This window comes from Mirounga leonina, unplaced genomic scaffold (genome assembly GCF_011800145.1).
Source record: "Mirounga leonina isolate KUSES-001 unplaced genomic scaffold, KU_Mleo_1.0 Mir_150, whole genome shotgun sequence".
In the NCBI taxonomy this organism is placed as follows: domain Eukaryota; kingdom Metazoa; phylum Chordata; class Mammalia; order Carnivora; family Phocidae; genus Mirounga; species Mirounga leonina.
The window spans coordinates 26979701-26999964 of record NW_023270374.1 but is presented as its reverse complement, the minus strand read 5'-3'; the positions used below and the strand labels follow the sequence as shown (position 1 = coordinate 26999964).

The 20264-nt window shown below is 48.5% G+C and overlaps 1 protein-coding gene across 4 annotated transcripts in view; it reads left to right on the top strand.

Moving 5' to 3' along the window:
* The window catches only part of LOC118011419 (ubiquinol-cytochrome-c reductase complex assembly factor 1), a 95539-nt gene extending 80246 nt beyond the window's left edge, over nt 1-15293 (top strand). For 3 of the 4 annotated variants that reach the window (XM_035006188.1, XM_035006186.1, XM_035006187.1), the window contains 3 exons: nt 2631-2708; nt 8909-9022; nt 11886-15293. In XM_035006188.1, the coding sequence (XP_034862079.1) occupies nt 2631-2708; nt 8909-9022; nt 11886-12020 (327 nt within the window). In that variant the 3' untranslated portion in view covers nt 12021-15293. The remainder of the gene's footprint in view (nt 1-2630; nt 2709-8908; nt 9023-11885) is intronic. The other variant, XM_035006189.1, reaches the window with a different exon arrangement.
* The last annotated feature ends 4971 nt before the right edge of the window (nt 15294-20264 follow it).

The following is a 20264-nucleotide window of genomic DNA, read 5'->3' as shown; positions in this document are numbered from 1 at the left end:
TTTGGGTCTCAGTTCACCATTTCCTCAGAGGGATTGAGCTAGGTGATCTTTGAAGACCCTTCCAGCTCTAAAGCTTACTAGGTAGATGCAACACATAAACTAGCTCTGCTGAGCAGGTTCAGTGCATGTTTTTCTCTGAAAGATGCTCTTGCCTTTGTGTGATGTCTCTGACATCTGTTTGTGGCTCTGATTCTTCTTGCATGATGAGGAGAATAGCGTGTATGGGAATAGGGACAGCCCCAGAATGGCTCTCAGCGGGGCTGGGCTGTAGTCCCATCGTGGCACTTCAGAAGGAATGAACTCTAGCTCTGGCTTGTTTCTTGACTCTGCCTTTCACCTCAGCCCATTCTGGAAGATGGTGCATTAAGAAGTTGGGCAGTACATATTTTTGAAATTTCAGAAACATGCAAGGTATTCAAGCAGCAAAAAAGGGGAAATAAACAAAAGGGTGTCATTGGACAGAGCACGCTCTGCGTGGCACTCAGGCCTCTGTAAGGATTCAGTCATCAGTGTGCCAGCCAGTCTCAAGTCCTGCTCTGGGCCAGGCCCTGGATTAGGTGTCTGTCGGGGGTGCCAAGATTAATCAAACAGAGTTCCTTATGATCTTTGAGTAGCTCACAGACTAGTGGGAGAGATGGGTACATATGCAGTTCTCAACCGTGTTGTGCTTCCAGGAGGAGGAGTATGGACGGAGCTCTAGGAACATAGCGGCTGGAGGTCTGATTTGGCGTGGGTTGAAGGTAGTGGGGAAGGGTCATGGATTGTACCACCAGCTGCATCCAGTCTCACATTTTCCAGTCTTGAGCTGGGCCATTCTCTCTTCCTTTTTGAAAATTATCCCTGACTATTGGGACTGGTTTTAGTTTTCTATGAACAAACCAGAAGGTATTACTCATAAGTCATTGCATTTGCAGAGCACTTTACAGCTTACTGAGGCTTTCAGCATACATTGTTGAATTAATGAATGAATACATGCTAATTCATTTGCTGTTTAAACCAGCACTGTGTATAGGGCATTTGAAAGGCAAGGAAATAGAGAGGTTATTTGACTTACCCAATATCACATCTGCTGTATACAGCAGAATTAGAACTTGAACCCAGGTTGTCTGACCGAACCCAGGTCCTTTCACTACTCCTTTCTGCTCTTCTTCAGAGACCAGTTATGAGCCACAGGATTAAATCACTCAGTCTTTGATTTATGATCCAAAGTAAAATCATCCTTCCAGAGGCAGAAACCTGATGGAACGTAAGGCACGTGGACTTTGGACTAAGACTGACCTGGATGCTAGTCTCAGCTTTATCACTAATTTGCTATGGAACCTAGGGCCAGTCACTTCACCTGCTTGGGGCTCAGTTTTCTGTGTCCATAAAAATGTGACTCTAGCCTACCTACCCTCTGAGTTCCAGTGACGGTTAAAGGAGATGGTATCCATAAAAGCATGTGGCCCATTCTAGGTCCTCAGTAAATGGAGGAGATGACAGTGGGCATGGTTATGGTCAGGGTTGTTAAGCACAAATCTTATTCTCCATGTGAAGTTCCAAATAACTTGGTTGTTTCTAAAACCTGTCAGTTTAAATATCCAGTGAGTCCTTACTTAACGTACTGCACATTACACCAGGCTTTCTGCTGGTATCTCAGGAATGAAACATGGACCGGGCTTTCAAGCATATTCCTAGAAGTCTGGAGGTCAGAGTTTTACCCTACTGGAGACATTCAGTGAACTGCAGTCTGGACTCTGAAGGCCCACCTGGGTGTTCTCTGAGAGAAGTTCTACCTGGGTGTCCATGGTCTCCCTGGAATTGTATTTCAAAACAGTCTCTTAAGATTAACAGTCTTACTACTTCAGCCTGGCTTATTCTGTCCTCCTCTTCACAGCCTCGGGGGCTTTGGGGGCTCTCCTTTCTCCTCAGCATCTCACTCAGGGTCCTGCCTCTCTCCCTCCTCTTCGCACCTCTGACAACTTCCTTCTGTCTTTTACCACCACAAGCTCCTTTGAGTACCCCTTAGACATTTCCTAACCTGGTCCCAACATACCTTTCCAGTGTTCCTGCCCATTCACCTTCCCTGGGACTCCCCAAACATTTTCTTTCCTGCCTCTGCACCTTGGCACACCTTGTTCCCTTTGTCTAGAATGTCCTCTCTCCTCCAAGGTCCACCTAAGTGTTACCTCCTGCAGAACTCTTCACCTGCTCCCAGAGCAGAGATCATTTGTACTAAAATTCATTTCTTGCTCACCACTTTTGGGATAGAATTTGAGGCAACATATTGCAGTTTAATTATTTTTTTACATGTTTGTTTTTCCATACTAGACTGTGTGCTTCTCCAGCTAAGAAACCATTTCTTACATTTTGTGTTCATAGGGTCTAGCACAAAGCCGGACATGTACTTGGGGCTTGGCTCATTAAACTGAGTTACTGCTTTGTGTAATTTGGAATCAAAACCTGAAAGAAGCTGTCAAATTGGGGAGAATCCTGGCAGATCAGGGAAATGGGGATGGACTAGCAGTTCGACCTGTTAGGGGCCTTCTCTCTTTGTTTTACTAAGAGTCTGTGATAGTTAAGAGGCAAAAATTATATTTTTTGTTTTCCCCTTTTTTCATACTTTTGTTTTTGTCATTTTGTTTCTGTAGGTTAATTCTTATATTCTGAAGAAGAACATGATCCTTATGACAAATAATTTCTATGCAGCAATCTTGGGATATGATGAGGTAAGATCATTTGCCAAGCCTTAAGCAGAACATTGGCTCCCCCCAACAGACTTTTTTTTTTAATTTTAATTTTAATTAGTGAACACACAGTGCAGTATTGGTTTCTGGAGTAGAATTCAGGGATTCATCACTTACATAGAAAGACTTTTGATGAGAAACTCTGAGGGAACCTTCAGGGGACATCGTTACTACCTACCATTATGGCTTAGAATTTCCTCATCTTCATTGACTTGGCAACAGAAATGACTATGCCCAGCAGTTTGCCTAGTGCTTGGGAAAGAGAGCACGATATAATATGGTCAAATCATTCAACTAGTAGCATTTATTGAGTCCTTATGAGGTGCTGGATGTAGGGACAAAGGCAGATCAGTCACTGTTTTAGCCTCCAGAGATAGGAAGACATACACATATAAACAGCACGGGCTGCCAGACAAATCGCACACTTTTGTGGCTTTCATTATAAAAGCAATACATACTCATTTCAAAAACTCATAAAACTGCACACAAGTGGTTGAAGTAAAAAATAGAAGGCCCCTTTCCTGTCCTGCCCAACTCCCTGTCCCAGAGGAAAACTTTGTTAATAGTTTATTGGGTGTCCTTCCAGACGTTATGTTTGCATACACAGGCACCTATGTATTTTCTTTACACAATGGAAGTTACACTCCATACACTATTCTGCACCTTGCCTTTTTTGCTGAACAATATATCTTAGGCCTCCTTATACATCAGAACATTTAGATCTCATTTTTGTCATTGTAAAATATACATAACATCAAATTTACCTTTTTTTTTTTAAAGATTTTATTTATTTATTTGAAAGAGAGAGAATGAGAGAGAGCACATGAGAGGGGGGAGGGTCAGAGGGAGAAGCAGACTCCCTGCTGAGCAGGGAGCCCGTCGCGGGACTCGATCCAGGAACTCCAGGACCATGACCTGAGCCGAAGGCAGTCGCTTAACCAACTGAGCCACCTAGGCGCCCTCAAATTTACCATTTTTAAGTGTACATTTTAGTCGTCTTAAGTACATTCACATTGTTGAGCAATTGTCCCCACCATCCACCTCCAGAATTTTTTCCATCTTCCCAAGCTGAAGCTCTGTACCCATTAAACCCTTACTCTTCCCTCAGCCTCTTCTCAGCCCCTGGAAACCACCACCTTCTCCTTTCTGTCTCTGTGAATTTGAATACTGAGTACCCCCTTGTAAGTGGAATCATACGGGTTTTATTCTTTGTGACTAGCTTATTTCACTTAGCATAATATCCTCAGCGTTCACCCATGTAGTAGCATCCGTCTCGTCTTTTTCTCCCCACTGTTATTATGGAAATTTCAAACACATCAAAAAGGTAAAAGAATGGTGTAATGAACATCTGTATGCACACTACCAGGGTTCCTCATACCTCATCTTTTTAAAAAACACGTGCATTTATGCTCATTTTGTGGTGACCTCCAGATTTAATGCAAGCACCACCCTTTCTGGGAAACAGGCCTGGAAATTTCCTGGGCTCAGTTCCTTCCACCTACCCTGGACTCCACAGCACTCGCTACACTAGTGTTAACTGTCACCCCGGCTGGGTGGGGACTCCTTCTGGGTGGTGGCAGTGTCTACCGTGTTTCCATTTCTCTTGCCTGGTGTGGTACCTGGCATGTGGTGAGGAATGAGGAAGGGAGGAAAGGCATAAAGGATAAAAGTAAGAAACTGGAGTTCAAGCTGGAGGAAGTGTTATCAGTCTGAAGATAATAATTAAAGCCAGGAGATAAGCTTACAAAAATAGGACTAGTTAAAATTGAGAGTTCCTGATTCTCAGTCCACCAGATATTTGCAGAAAACAGGAAGGTTTATCAGAGAGCAATTTAGATTGCATACCACACACGTCATTGATTTAACATGAGCTTTGTGGGAGTGGGACGGGAGTTGAGAAACACTGCTTACATCTACACATTTAATTGTTAAATTAGATACATTCTGACTGCAGAAGCCTTAGAGTATATGGAAAAATGAGGCTTAGAATTGAAGAAATAGCATTCTCTATTAGCTAGTATTTCTTTGAGGACTTTATTGCAGCTGGCTTGGCTGATTCCTTTCACCAGTATTAATAAAGATGTTCTGAATTGTGTCTCTTTTCTGTCCCTCCTGGCAGAGCCGTCTTATAAACATGCCTGAACACAAGAGTCACCTGAGAGCTCTTCAAATCTAATTCTTGAGCACCTCTCTAAAGATTCCAGGTCAATAGGAGTGGGGCCTGGTATTTAGCAAGCACCTCAGAGACTCTTTAGAGTGGGAAAGTTTGGGAAATATACTAATTACCTGGGACGCTTTTTTAGAAATACCATTGTTTGGGCCCTGTCTCCCAAAAGTTCTAATTTAACTGCTATAGGTGGGCATCTTTTGTAAAAGTTCCTCGGGTAATTTTAATGTGCATGCAGATCACGTAGGTAAAATTCAGATTCTGACTCAGCAAGTCAGCGGGGAGGCCTGAGATTCTGCATGGCGAACAAGCTGCAGGTGACGCGGTGTAGCCATTCTGCAGACCACACTGGGAGTCATGGATTCTAGAGCTGTGCTGTCCAAGACTAGCCACGTGCGGCTCTCTTTTTTGTTGTTTTGAGTAGGCCCCACATGCAGCGTGGAGCCCAGCTCGGGGCTTGAACTCATGATCCTGAGATCGAGACCTGAGCTGAGATCAAGAGTTGGATGCTTAACCGACTGAACCACCCAGGTGCCCCCACATGTGGCTATTTTGATTTAAATTCCTTAAATAAAATTGAAAATTGAGTCGCACTGGTTACATTTCAGGTGCTCAATAGCTTTACGTGGCTTGTGGCTGCTGGCCTGGACCATGTGGTTATAGAGTGTCTCCGTCATCACAGAAAGTTCAGTTGGACAGTGCCGTTCTGCAGCACCCTTTTCCTAGAATGTTGCTTGGGTTGTGCCCCTACCCTGGCCACATTGAAACCTTCCTGTTTTCTGCTACATTAAGTCCATATTCCTCCATGGAACTTCCAGGTCTTCTGTCAACTGTCCCCCTTGTGACATGTCTTATCCACTGTTATCTCCTATTGCATTTGAGTGTGTAACCTTCTTTCTAAGTGAGGCCATTTGCCTCACTGCCCCACAGACATGCTGTGCCTGCTGGAAGGTCTCCTGGACAACTAGGTTTGGAGGGCAGTGGCCAAGTCTCAGCTTTGAGCGTGGTACCTTGTAGGCACTCTCTCTGTAAATGTTCCGTGAACCAATGTATTCTGTCTTGCTTAGATGTAGCTCTCCAAATATTCTCCACTCTTAAAGGCCCCCTTCTCCACAAAGCTTTCCCTGACCTCTCTAGATCTGTGTTTGTTTACTCTGAATTTCAGCCTCATCCATTCATCCATCTATCCGTCCATTTAACAGTATAAGGTGCCTGCCATATGGGATGCACTGGGAATATATTGGTGAATAAAACAAATATGGTGTGGTTCTTTCCCACTGGAGCTTACCTTCCAATGGGAGACAGGCAGTAAACAGGTAAACAAGCAAATAAATATCTAGTTACAAATAGAGGGTCATAGAAGCTAAGACCAAAGAATGAGGAGTCACCCATGTACATAGTCTACCTTGGAGTCTCCCTATACAGATTGGCAGTTGTTCACTCTCTAGGATTTGATCCTGTGCTGCTGTTTGTTGGGCACTAGCTTGTCTCTTCAACTGGATTGCAAGCTGCCTGTGAGCTGAGACCATTTTGCTGTGATTCTGTGTTCTCAGCATCATGCTAAGCACATAGTGGTGTCACAAACCAGTCTTTTCTGAGTGAGACTGCCACTCCAAACCCTTAACCATAACCTGGACCCTCAAGGCACAGGCTTTCTCTCAATTACTCTTCACCTGGGTGTCTTATTCCTGAAGGATGCTTTTTTGTGTCGTGAGGGAAAACAAGCAGGCCCCCTAGTAGATTGTGGGAACATTGCTATGCAAACTAATATTTGGCCGCCAAGCACCCCTTTTCCTTTCCTGATTTCTCTCTCAGACCAGTCTCCCATATGTTTTCACTGACTTACTAGCAGTTTGGTAGAAAAAAGGGTGAAGTTGGGCTTATTGATTTGTTCAGCCGTTTTTATTGCACCCCCCACTCTATGCCAGGTACTGTGTCCTAACTAGAGCTAGTCAGGAACCACCCCTTGACCTCACCAGTGCATTCTGGTCCTGAGTCTACCACCAATTAGCTAGATAACCTCTAAGCCTTTGTGTACTTATCTTTCAAATGGGGATAATCATATCTGTTCTTCTTGGCATATGTAGTCATTAGGAGCCAGGTGTGTGAAGGAACTGACAGCCTGGAACAGTCAGGTGCTATCACTGTTGATCGGAGTCCTGAGTCACCCTTTTCTTTCCGACTGATGATGGACTTGCCCCTTCCCAGGCATCTCCCCCATTGCCAGGGGTACCTGTTTGCAGCAGACCGTGGCTCCCAGGGCTTTTGCTGTCCTGTGCTCTGTGCTCATTCTCTAGGTCCTCATGACACCCGCTCCCAGGCTCTTCTTTCGCACATAACACATGTGGGTCTCTGCCAGCAGCTCTCCGGCTTGTGCCCGGGGCACTTTAGACACAAGCAGGCTGTTGTGTTAGCAAATAGCTTGGAGAACGGTGATGTGCCTGAGCTTGTTCTTGGGCCCTGTCCCCATCTGCCAGAAGAAGCTGGTTTTCCTGACTCAGCCATTGTGCCAACACAGTCTCTTAAGCTGGGGAATTATAGGGATGTTGAGCAGGGGGCATTTGGAACAGGTTGACTGTTTTTCCACCAAACTGTCAGCACCCCATCCTGGACTTGGCCCTTCGTGGCAGCAGGCCTGACGTCGGACCTCATATGCCGCCATGTCCCAGAGGCCAACACGCAGTATCACATTGAAGACATGATCTGGGGTCTTCGTGTAATGCTTTGCCACTTCCAGAGCCTGTCATGGCCATGGTCTCTGAATTCTCACAACAGTGCTGTGGGCGGGTCTTGCTGTGTGTGTTTGGCTCATGAGGAACTGAGGCTCAGGAAGGGCTGGTGATTTTCCAAGGGCCACACGGCCGTCAAGTGACAGAGCTGCCATTTGAACCTAGGTGGTCCGATCCCTAGATCTCACTGTAGTTTCAGCTATGGCCCCAGCTGCCTGCCAAAGTGAGCTCCTGGTCCTTGTATCTGACATACTGCACGTAACAGAATGCCTTTCCATGATCTTTTATAATGCAACTGTGCGTAGGGCAAGCACTTTCATCTCTGTTTCATAGATGAGTGGTGAATTGTCCGCCATCTCTGAGCTTGGTAGTGGCAGAGCCAGGATTTGATCTGGCCTTCTGACTTGTAAGTCCCAGTTGGTGCTTTGTTTGGTTCCATATTAGCTTGGCACCTGGACAGAGCAGCTTTTTGGGGCCTTTCCACTCAGTCACCCTCACCCCACGAAGCAGGACCATCCCCTCTCCTTCCCTTAGAGGTCCAAGCTAGAAAATGGCTCTAGTCCATGGCCCAGGTGCTGATTAGTCTCTATGATATTTGGGCTTCTCAACAGAGCCCTCCTTCGTGCTGCAAAGGACAATATTAGACACACGCACACAGGCTCTGAGCGTTCCCTCTGGCCCATGGCAGCCCTGCTGAACGGCCTGTTCCTGTACTTGCGGCAGGGCCAGCCGTGGCCAACCCAGAGATGGGTGACAGTGAGGCCAAGGTGCCTGGTTTCCTTTCCCAGAGAGACAGCTGCCTTGCAGATGTGTGCCCTTGGACCAGGAGAGAAGGTGCAGTCTATGCCCACCTCTATTCCTGGGAAAAAAATACCCACCCACAACACTCTGTGCCCATTCCTTGCGGGCAGTGGTAGGAGCACTGGGCCAACCTCTTGCTGGCCTCACAGGTATTGCTGGGTTGAGTACAGTGCAGGAGAGTAGCGAGAGCTGTGGCCTGGGAGGGCAGCCAGACATGAACCCGATCTCTGCATTAATCTTAGCCAGTCACTCGGCCCCTCTGGCTCCCGTGTCCTTCCTGTGCATAAAATGAAAGGGTTGGACCAGATGCTCTCTGAAGACCCCATCTGGCTCTACCATGTAGCTGCCCCGTTTCTTTCTTGTGGTGTCTATAAGGTCTTTTCCAGTCCGATTCTGTGGTTGTCAGCATGTTCACAATATCCCCAGCTTTTGTACGTATGGCTCTGCCATACTCCCTGGAAGACCAATTGTACTCTGTGTTCCAGGGGATCCTTTCAGATGACCGTGGGCTGGCTGCTGCCCTCTGGAGAACCTTCTTTAACCAAAAATGTGAAGACCCTCGGCAGCTTGAATTGTTGGTGGAGTATGTGAGGAAACAGGTGAGCAACCCCAGCCCTCCCCTCCAGAGGCTCACGGGAAGCAGGTCTTTCCTGAGGTCTGGAGGTGCTGGACTTTAGAGGATTGTGAGAGGTTGAGTTGCCAGAGGCCAGTCTGAGGGAATTCTGACCACATCCTGTCGGCAGCAGGTGCTGATGAACACCTTCTATGTGCCCAGCCATGAGCTAGGCTGGGAGTGGGGAATGGGATGGAAGAAGAAGCACTGAGTAGTCTGCTCTCAAAAACTTTTAGGCATTCATTCACTACATACTTGATTACCTGTTATGTGCCTAGTGCCGTGTGAGACCATCGGCACACACAGTCCTGTAGGATATGGGAATGTGGTGCTGTGTGGTCGCCCACTGTAGCCCCCTCTGTCCTACTTTGAAGCTCCAAGATTCATGCTTCCTGCTCCTGATTTCTAGCAGGACTGGGCTCCAGGCAGCATTCCACGGGTGTCCCTCCAGCCTCTCCCCACTGAGTGCCAGCCACAATCAAGTAGCGTCCTCCTGCTTCCTTCTCCGCCCCCTCGTCCCCCAGGGCTCCCTGACACCAGAATTTCTAAGAGAAAACTCCAGAGTGGAGACTCTTAACTATATCGTTTTCCTTGAAACCATGGCAACTTCACTCCTTGATCTCTCTGCCCCCCGATCCTGTATTGATAGGAAAACCATATTTTATAGATGAGGGAGCTGAGTGGCAGAGAAGAGGAACATAGAGGCTTTTCCAGGGTCTCCCAGTGAGTCAGCCTGCACAGCTGGCCTACAACCCAAGCTGGTGATTCATGTAGCCACTAGAGAGGCCTTAGCTGCTCCAGACAGCTCATCAGCTCAGGCTGTCCCATGAGTCACACCTTTGCTTCATGGGCCTGGCCCTGGAGCTGAAGGGGCCTCACCCCACGGTTATTCTCTTACTCACCTGTGTCCATGGCCTTCAGGCCTTCAATAGCCAGGCAGGGGAAGGCCAGGCCCTGGCTCTTGGGGAGAAGACAGGGCCAGCAGGAGCAGCTTGCTGATTGCTGGCAAAACCACACAGTGGGGCTTTTCAGACCCAGAGGGTAGAGAACCCCAGAAGCCAGGACTTCTGTTTGACCATTCTTCAAATCTGCCAGAGCTGGGAGAAGGTACTGTGGCCAGAGGGCTCCACCCACAGAGAACTCTTGAGACTCACACTGCTGACTGGACTCACCGTCAGACACAAGTGGCAGTTGGCAAAGCAAATGCTGTGTTTTTTGAGAGACTAGCCTAACTTTTCCATCTGCTGTGGTGGGCTTGTGCCAGGGTCCACAACAAGGGCACAGCTGGGACTTCTCCGAGGGCCCTAAAAGAAGGGACTGCACACCATTGCCCCTAGAAGAAATCCCATATTGTCCAGTGAGAAGCAGGCAATAGGAAAACAGTGATGGGGCTCTTAGGGAAGTAGGGAGCTTTGATGGGACCCGGGCCTGTCAGCAAAACTGAATATCTGCTGTGCCAGGCACTCTGGTGAGAAAACAGAGATTCACAGGACCCACACCTGCCCTCCAGCCAGCTCATGGTTTGGTGAGGAAGCCAGTCAGGCACAAGGCTAACCCTGGAATAAGTCAGTCTGTGATGATACAGGTAGGAACAAAGTGCTGTGGAAGGCCAAAGAAAGGCGAGACTGTGAATGAGCAGATCAGGAAAGACCAGGAAGCCGGGCCCTCAACAGACTAGCCCTGCACCATGATCCTAGTTGGTCTGGTGGGTAGCCCAAGAGCCAATCCGAGGTTGTGTTGAGATTTTCAATGCAGAAGATGGGCAGACAGGTGGCATTAGGCACAGAGATGGAGTTGTTGGAAAGAGGAGTGTGTTTTAGGCAAGGTAATGGGTCAGTCACTCTCCTTGAACTAAAAGACAGCAGGACGTGTGGAAACCTAGACCTGACATATATGTGAGAGATGGGTTGAGTTCAAGGGTCAGCAGCCTGAAGATGAAACAACAGGAGTGAAGGGATTCTTGGAAGAGGGAGACGGTCCAAGGACTAAGATGAGGCTTCCAGACTCCTGCCCCCTTCCTCCCAAATGCCTTCTTACCCCACAGTGGAGCTTCATCTCTCTGAATCCAGAGCTCACTCCTGATGTGATCCAGCTCTCCCCTTGATTGTGCCTGTCCACTTGAAAGCATTTCTCATTCTGCTGTTCTTACTAGCAGCAGCCTGGGGATCCTCCCAGAGACCACCTTTATCTCCTGAGACTTGGCCACTCATTAGATCACCTGCCTCTTGCAGAACTGCCCAACCTCGCCTCCCCTGCAGCTGCTCCCCATTCTCCGTATTGTGGGTGTCCCTTCTCCACTTGCTGTTCAGGGGGATAAGCTCCCCCAGCCGTCCTCGTGGGTGAAGCTAGACCCACTGGTCTGCACGGCGGCCTGCTAATTGTGGGGTCAGAGCTCACTAGAGGACAGTAGAGGCATACATATTTAAAATTTTAAAAAGTTCCCGTGACTACAGTGTACACGTGTTGTATCATTTAATCTGTTCATGAGCCCTGAATAGACAGATAAAACTCACACACACATCCCAAGGACGTGTCTCCCCTAGTACATCCTCCCTAGAAAGTTCTTGCAGCCCAGAAAGTCAGGGCTTGTGTGACTGTCTATTCAGAGGTATGATGGGGAGTTCCCTAAAGCCTTCCCAATGAGCTTGCCCAGGAATTCTTTTCTCCCAACCCACTTCAATGAAATAATCTGGGAGATCAGAGACCTGCTGTCCTGGGAGCTGGGATGGTCAGATCCCCCCCCCTTCCCCCAAGGCCCCTCCCTGTCCTCTCCATTTGAAGGCTGGTTCCTTATGCCATCTTATGTCTCTCCTGCCCTTGTCCTCTGTTTCCTGCTTGCCCGGTTGCAGATGCAGTACTTGGACTCCATGAATGGTGAGGATCTGCTTCTGACAGGGGAGGTGAGCTGGCGCCCTCTTGTGGAGAAGAATCCTCAGAGCATCCTGAAGCCTCATTCCCCAACTTACAACGATGAGGGTCTTTGATGGGCTGGTGCCTCTGAACAGCTGGCCTGCTGGCTTTGAGGAACTGCCAGGAGAGAGGTGCTTGTTTGGCCCGGAACCCTGCAGAAAGTGGCCTGAACTGACCTTTGAACAGCATCTGTCCAATACCTGGCCCCATTTGTGTTGATTATCCTCTTAGTATGCCCAGGAGTCTGATCTGGTGGGGTACAGTGCTGGGAGAACCCTTAGCTCTTCTGAGGTATCCTCCCCCCCCAGGAGAAGCCTGGAGCAGGAGCTCCCCAGCACACACTCCCCTGGTCCCCTCCAGTAACTGATTGACAGCTTTTCCCAAAGGCAGCAGAGGGATGGGGATAGGTTAGCAAGGGGACACTTCCACCAAGGGCCCACCGTGGCCAAGGGGCAGTTTGGAATGCTGCTGAGTCAAGACGGGTAACCACGCTCTGTCCTCCGGCTTTGAGCCATGGAGTTGAGTTGGCCATTAAAAGAAACAGAGACTTATCTCTGCCATGGATTGTCTTTATTCCAGGGTTTTTAGAAACTTACCTGAGATGGCAGTTGCCATAAGCTGAGGGCCATCACCCAGCTCAGTTAGAGGCAGGGAAGGCGAGAGGGTCAGGAGGGTCTCTGCTGCTCCTTTTGTCTCTAGTTCATGGAGATGTCACTGTTCTGGCCAAGGCCTAGCCTGCCAGGCTCCATCGTCTGGGACCCAGAAGGGCTCTGATGGCCAAGGGGCTTGTCACATCCTGAGTCGTTTGGAAAGAAGCCCCAAGAACATATGTCCCTTTGTCACGAGGGGAGGAACATGCTGTCTTTCCTCTGTTGACTCCCTTTATGTGAGATACTGGGGAGAAGAGGAGAAAATTCTTTCTGGCTTCATTGTGCCATCCCAGGGCCCAGCCCCGTGCCCAGCTTTCTAGCCCCGTCCCAACTTCTGGAGCATGTGCTGCACAGCCAGCTCGGTCTGTGCACTTGAGGATCAGTCCCCTCCTTCCTGAGTGTGGGTCATCTCTTGGGGGATTTTCTTTACATGGAAGAAAGGGGGCGGGGAACCATAGTGCCCCTCCTTCCCCCATCAAACTTCCTTCATTTAACTTGCTATAAAATGAGTCATATAAAGAAATTCTATATGGGTGAGGTATATCCCACTTCTGTGAAAACATTACAAATCAGACCGCCTTCTCAGAGTTTATTTAAGATGCTTTTGTTGCAAGCGGAGTTCTAGAGTGAAGCCCCCTCTGTGTGTGTGAGATAGTAACACCTTGTAACTCATTACAGCTGGGCACTATTTACATAAACCAGAGCTGAGCCAGGCAGGAATTTGCTGATTAATTTATTTTTAATGGAGTGAAGTATACCATGCACCAAAATAAACTTTACTGTGTGTACCTAACTGCTCCTGGAATGGATGGAAAAATTAATGGAACAGATTTTGGCTCCCAACTCCACACACTAATTCATATATAAAAGTTATTTGAGCCTTAACCCATTTGCTGCCCAGGGCAGCTCCCCAGCCACAGACCCCAGCCCACAGCACCAGTCCAGCTACTGGGCTTGCTTGAGAATCATGGAACTGCAGATTTAGAAGAAACTTCAGAGGTCACTTAATCCAGTCTGGGTCCAGAACTTGACTCCCCTTCTCGCATCCCAGTTGGCCCCTGTCCATACAAGCCGTTTATGAATACCTCCGCCTGCAGAGCCAAGTCGTGTCTCCATAAGCTGAGTAACTGTCAAACAGGGCAACTTGTAACACGGAGCTGCGTTTTAAAGAACCGAATTGGATCTATCAGGTCGGGGATGTCCCGAAGCCCTCACTTCCAGACTCTCGGCATCTTTCACCCACTACACACCTCCTTCCCCTTCAAGATAAAATCCAGGCTCCTGGAGGCTGCAAGGCCCTTCTTAATTTGACCTGTGCTTGTTTCTGAGTCTCGAATTCATTTCTTCTCTGAACAAACTGAACCGCTTGGGTGTTCTGAAGAGATCATCCTGTATGTTTCCTCTACCTGGTATTCTTGCATCCCCTTTTGACTAGAGAAATCCCATGTGTGCTCACATACCCACCCCCCGTCCAGCCTTGTCTGCCCCAGATGCAAACTATGGCTGACATACCCACCCTCCATCCTGCACTGTGAGCTCCTTCAGAGTGGGCACTGTGTTTGGGTCAATCACCTTTGTTTCTCTAGTGCCCCCGGAGTGCCTGGCTCACAGTAGGCATCAGTATAAGCTTGGACAAATGAAAGAAGGAATGCATTAGATCATCAGTCATTATCAGTACGAGCCCAACAAAAAAGTCCCTTTCTGGATCATTCTCTGACCTACAGTTCAGCTTATTTTAACTATTCAGTACAGAGTACCTCCACTGGCCTTTGCGTAGGAACGCAAAGCTAAATGTTCGTTCTGTAGCTACATGTTTTTCTTTCTCTTTTTTTAAGTAATCTCTACACCAACGTGGGGCTCAAACTCAAAACCTCCAGACCAAGAGTTGCATGCTCCACTGATTGGGCCAGCCAGGTGTCCCTGTAGCTACACATATTTCTACTGTAAATTGTTACTACACAAAACAAGTGAGGGACATTTCTTGCCTTCAGGGAGATTGCTCTTTAGAAATAATTTTGTTATTTATTTATACTTCCAGAAAGGATTACAGCAAATTAAAAGACACGGTTATAGTAAAACTGCAAAATGATTAGAACAAAGTTTAAAAGATAAGATGCAAGTATTGGGAGGTGAGAAAGGGAAATAATCACATGAGAAAACCTGTACTGCTAATAACCAATTTTCATGGGAATTTTTTGGTAATTTATAAAGTAGTTTTAACACATTGTCTCAATGGTCCTGTGAAATAGGTATCCTCATCGTTCTTCCCCCCCCTTTCCACAGGTGAGGGGACTAAGGCTCAGGTTATTCAGCCACAGGAAGAAGGGGCCCAGTGTGCCCCAGTCCTCATCTTCCAACCCCAGGGCCCTTGCTCTCTCCCCATCCCACACTGCCCCCGACAGGTCAGTGAGGAAATCTGCAACTGAGTATAAAACCTTGCCCCGAGCTTCCTGGGAGCCAAAGGCAGAAATGGGAGTCAAGGTTCTAAGAGTTCCCATTGTCACATAAAAGGAAGTATACTTATTTGTCAGAAGAAATGTTTCAGAGAAGAATGTATTATAGGGATTTTAAATGAGAAACACCAAACAATGCAGTGAATATTACCTCTAAGATTTCAGTTTTGCCTGTAAGTTTGAGAACCATAAATAATTGCTGTTTCTTACATCAAGCTGAGATTAAAGCCAAGGCCCCAGTTCAGCCAGTATTTTTTGCATTTCTGTTCTGTGTCAGACACTGCTTGGTATTTTCACTTGTTTTCTATTTTAATCTTCAGTGACAAATCTGTGCGGTAAGTTTTATTAAGCTCCTGTTACCATTGAGGGAAACTACATGAAGTTCAGGGGGGCCCAAATTGACTCTGCATGCAGAACTCAGGTGGTTCTGAGACCCAAGTCCAATGCGTTTAGTTTCAGAGAAGGAGGACTGGATGGGGAAAGGGACCAATGTGCTACAGTTAAAAAGTAAAAGGAAGCCTTCAGTGATATTCCAGCCACGTGGGCTTGTGTGGACACATTCTCATACTAACAGGAAAAATCAGAACAAGGGAGTTAGACCTCAGAAAAGCCCTGAAGGGAGTCGAGACATAAAGGATGGGCAAGGTTTTAGGTAGGTGGCAAGAAAAAGGAAATGGGGAGCTGCCTAGGGGAAGGCACGGAATAGGAAGCTTCTTCAGACTCCAGTGGTCCAGCTGAGTGGTTGGCTAAGGGCAGAAAAGGTTGCAGAGAGCCGGGTGGGGCCACGAGTGGGGGTAGCCTGGGTAACGCTGCACCTGGCAGGCATTCTGAGTAAGGACTGTGACCTGCTGGGAGCGAAGATGTACAGCGGTGTGCAAGGTAGATTGGCTCAGTCAGGAACCAGCCATCTAGGCTTGGGGGCCTGGGGGGTGATTGTAGGAATTCAGAGGGAAGCTCAAACCGCAGAGACTTGATAACTCCCTACACATGGAGCCTGAAGAAAGCCGTCTAGACCTCTCCTGGGAACCAGGAGATGGCGATGTCAGGCAGAAGAGGGAAGCTCGAAAAGAATTCTCTGTACTGTGTTTTTTTCCAAGTGCCAATTACATTTTCCTATGGGATAGGCAGGGCAGGGATTATTGCCCCCACCATGCAATAGGGGAACAGGTCCACTAAGAAGAATCCACAACTGGTGCAAGGTGACCCTGTAGCAAAGCTGAACAGTCTCCTGTCTTTTGAGACCTACTCCATTGCTTTTGGTTTATGTTGTTTGTATCTGTATGGGAGCCAGTCTGTGGAAGGTGCCCCAGAGAGGGCAAGAGAGGGGCTGGACTTCAGGGGATGATTAGGATGGGGGGGCTAAGGACTTTGGCCTTATCTTGCATTTAGAAGGGGCACTTGAAATCATGAAAATGGATGAGCTCCCAGAGGTGAAATGTAGAGGGCTGACCAGGGACTGGGGTGGGTGTGGGAGAAGACATTCCGGGTTGGGGTGGAGCGGGGCGGCAAGGTGGGACGGGTGGGGAGGAGTAGGAAGAGCAGGAACCGGCATAGGAAGTAGAGGCTGGAGTAGAAGTCGGGGGAGAGGAAGCTTCCAGAAGGAGGAGGTTCTTTTTTTTTTTTTTTTTAGATTTTATTTATTTGAGAGAGAGAGAATGAGAGACAGCACGAGAGGGAGGAGGGTCAGAGGGAGAAGCAGAGCAGACTCCCTGCCGAGCAGGGAGCCCGATGCGGGACTCGATCCAGGGACTCGATCCAGGGACTCCAGGATCATGACCTGAGCCGAAGGCAGTCGCTTAACCAACTGAGCCACCCAGGCGCCCCAGAAGGAGGAGGTTCTTAATGCTGCATGCTGCAGAGTTGGGGCCAGGGAGTAAGTGAATGAGGCTTAAGGGCTTCAAACTATTCCAGGAACAAGATTTTTGAGAGAATACAGAAATTGCAAAGGGTTAAGAAGGTAGAGTGTGGCAGCAGCTGTGGTATCTTGGTAGGTGCCTAGCTGAAGAGAAATGGAGAAAAATTGGGCAGGAGTTAGGAGAGTAGGGTAAGAACTAAGGTGTTTGCAGCACAGAAGAAAGCTGAAGATGTGCATGGGGGTGAGGAGGAGCCAGATTAAATGTAAAGCACTCACTCAGTGGAGTAGGAGACTTCCCGTCAATGTTAGGAATTACTAGATCCCTCTTGAAGTGGGAGCCTGGTCTTGAGAACAAGGGCCTGGCTTTGGACGGGAGGAGGGAACCTCTTCCTGAGACCAGAGATTGGACCAGATGGGGACATGGGATTTCTGAGGTGAGGGCTGAGAGGGGAGAGGCCAGCCCATGCTGGTCTCAATGCCCAGGGAACCTAGAATTATCGGCCGTTGGGGTGAAGGGGAAAGGAAGGGGGATCTGGCAGGTCTGTGGGCAGAGAATGAGACAGTCCCGAAGTGTTTGAACTTTTCCCTTGGGAGCAGTCCTCCTGTACATGTTGCCCTGGTTCTGCCCACTTCTAGCCTTCCCACAGCATCCCCACTATGCCTTGCCCACCCCCACCACTGGGTTTGGCCTTAGGGAGGGCTAAGCCAGACCCCAGACCCCTGGCCATGATCCTCTGCCCACTCACCCCTGCCCCAGTGTTAACCACCCATCACAAATCATCTGTGGCTTCCAGGAGACTTCCCTTGAGCCATGCTGGTGAGCCCAGGACCTGACATTACAGGTCAGTACTTGAAGACGCCTTACTGAGAGGAGAAAAGGTCCTAGAGATCCTACCTGGAGGATTCTCAGGAAGGGAGTCTTCAAGTACTGTCCTGTAATGTCAAAAAGTGATGGGGAAAAAAAAGGTGATGGAATATATGAGTGCTAGAAGAGACTCGGAGACCTCCAGCCCAGCCTTTACATTACACATGGGAGGTTATGGTCCTGAGAGGCTCACTCAAGGTTTCACAGGTGTGAACCAGAGCCATAGGCCTGTGCTGGCTTGTTTCTTCCCTAATTTTATCTCTCCCTGTGGCCAGAAATGGCTCCTTCACCGCCCAGTCACCATCTGAGAAAAAGCCTGCCGCAGGGCTGTACCCTAGTTGGGGATGGGGAGGTGGAGACATGGTTCCTCTAAAGTTCCAGAATGGCTCATGAGCGCTAAACCTCAAAACACTTGGTTTATACCTTGGCTTAACCTGTGGCTTATAATTATTTATGAATCTGCCCTCCCCACTAAACTGTGAGTTCCTCCAGGGCAGAGACCAAGTCTTACTCATCTTTGGGACCACGGTGCTGGCCTAAAGGAGGCATTAAATACATGTTGGATGAACTGGATGGACAGAGGGAGAGGAAAGGTTGGGATAGGATGGGGAGGGTGAGGAAGCTGGACCAATAATGTTGGGGTCTTAAGAGATCATTAGATAATATCTACTCCCAAGTTCAAAATGAATTGAGAAATAAGACATAAGAGACAGACAGACATGAAAACTGTTTTTTAACCAATATTTCTGACAAAGCTGATTGAAGAATGTAGTTTTTGCTCTCTGGCCAAATGTGCTTGTTCATAACCTCCTAAAACTTGGGGCACCTGTGTGGCTCAGTTGGCTGATCGTCCAACTCTTGATTTCAGCTCAGGTCATGACCTCAGGTGTGGGATTAAGCACCCATGTCAGGCTCATGCTCAGCGGGGAGTCTGCTTCTCTCCTTCCCCTCCTTCTTCCCCTCCCCTTCCCCTCCTGCTCTTGTGCACATGTGCTCTCTTTCTCTAAAATGAATAAATAAATATTTTTAAAAGATTTTATTTATTTATTTGACAGAGAGAGCGAACACAAGCAGGGGGAGTGGCAGGCAGAGGGAGAAGCAGGCTTCCCATTGAGCAGGGAGTCCGATGGGCTCGATCCCAGGACCTGAGCCGAAGGCAAATGCTTAACCGACTGAGCCACCCAGGGGTCCCTAACTCTTTAAGAAAAAAAATAACCTCCTTAAACTACCCACGCCCCCCCCCCCCCCCCCCCCCCCCGCCAAAAGAGCAGACCTCTCCCTCCCCACTACAGGGGCAGAACTTCCTCTGGAAGTTTACCATGTAGATCAATGAGGAATATGCTATCTTTGCCTACAACAGAACTAAAAGGGGGGGGGGGGGCGCTGAAAGATTCAGCCCAGCTCCTTCTAAGCCACCAATCAGACAAGCCCTGTCCCTTGGAGAGGAAGGGTGAGTGAAAAGAGGGGGCTGTCCTCTCCCACCTCCCCCTCTGGGAAAGTAGAGTGGGAATTCTCTCCCTGTATGGAAATGCCAGTGAGGGCAAGTCTGTCTTCCCCGCCCCCCCCATCGGATGGGATGAGGTGGATGAATGGGTAGAGGGGGGTTGAGGGAAGGGAGACCCCATCATCCCAGTGTGTGCAGTCTAGACCCCAGACACAGCCACCCTTCCAAGATAGAATGCCCAGATTCTCATTCCTGTGATCTGCCTGCCAGAATGCTCATCTGTGTGTGGAGAGTGAGGAGAGGACCTTGCCTCCTATGAGCTGGAATAAGAGCCCAAATCTCTGAGCCACACTCCACTGACACAGCCAGAGGGCCATGTTCACATTCAGAGCCAGCCTTTGGCCTAGAAAGAGTGGAGACTGATGAAGGGAGCTCCTCTGGTTGCAGCTGCATTTGTCTTCAGGCCTCCACCAAGCCCCCGCCCTTTCACGGCCTGAGAAAGCTCTAGAATCTAGCATGTACTGAGCTCCTCCTCCTCTCAGGCACTTGCCATAGAATAGCCCATTTATTCCTTCCAAAAACCTGATGAAGGAGGTGATGTTGGTCCCATTTTACAGATTAAGCCACTGTGACTCAGAGTTGTGATTGTTCAATTTACCCATTAAATGCCAGAGGCAGTGGGGCCTCCTGAAGGCCTCTGTGGTGCTCAAGAACACAGAACCACACCCATCTGGGTTGTTTCTGGGAGTCTGGTGCTTCGGGCCACTCTCCCCTTGGGGGGCTGCTTCGTAAATTATCCTAAAACACAGCTCTAGGAATCTTGCCAACCTTGCGCCACTGTCTGTACAGAGAGCCAGCAACTTAGCAAGGCCTGCTTCCGAGGGTGGCTTCCGATGGCCTTTCCCACAGCTCTTCCCGTGCGCCACAGCCCCCATCTTCCTTCACAGCCATGCCCTCGCCCCTCATGTCCTCCTCCTGGGAATGCCCTGCTTGTCATTCTGCACATCTTCAAGTCTTTCTCATCCTTTAAGATCCAGCTCGGGGAGCCCTC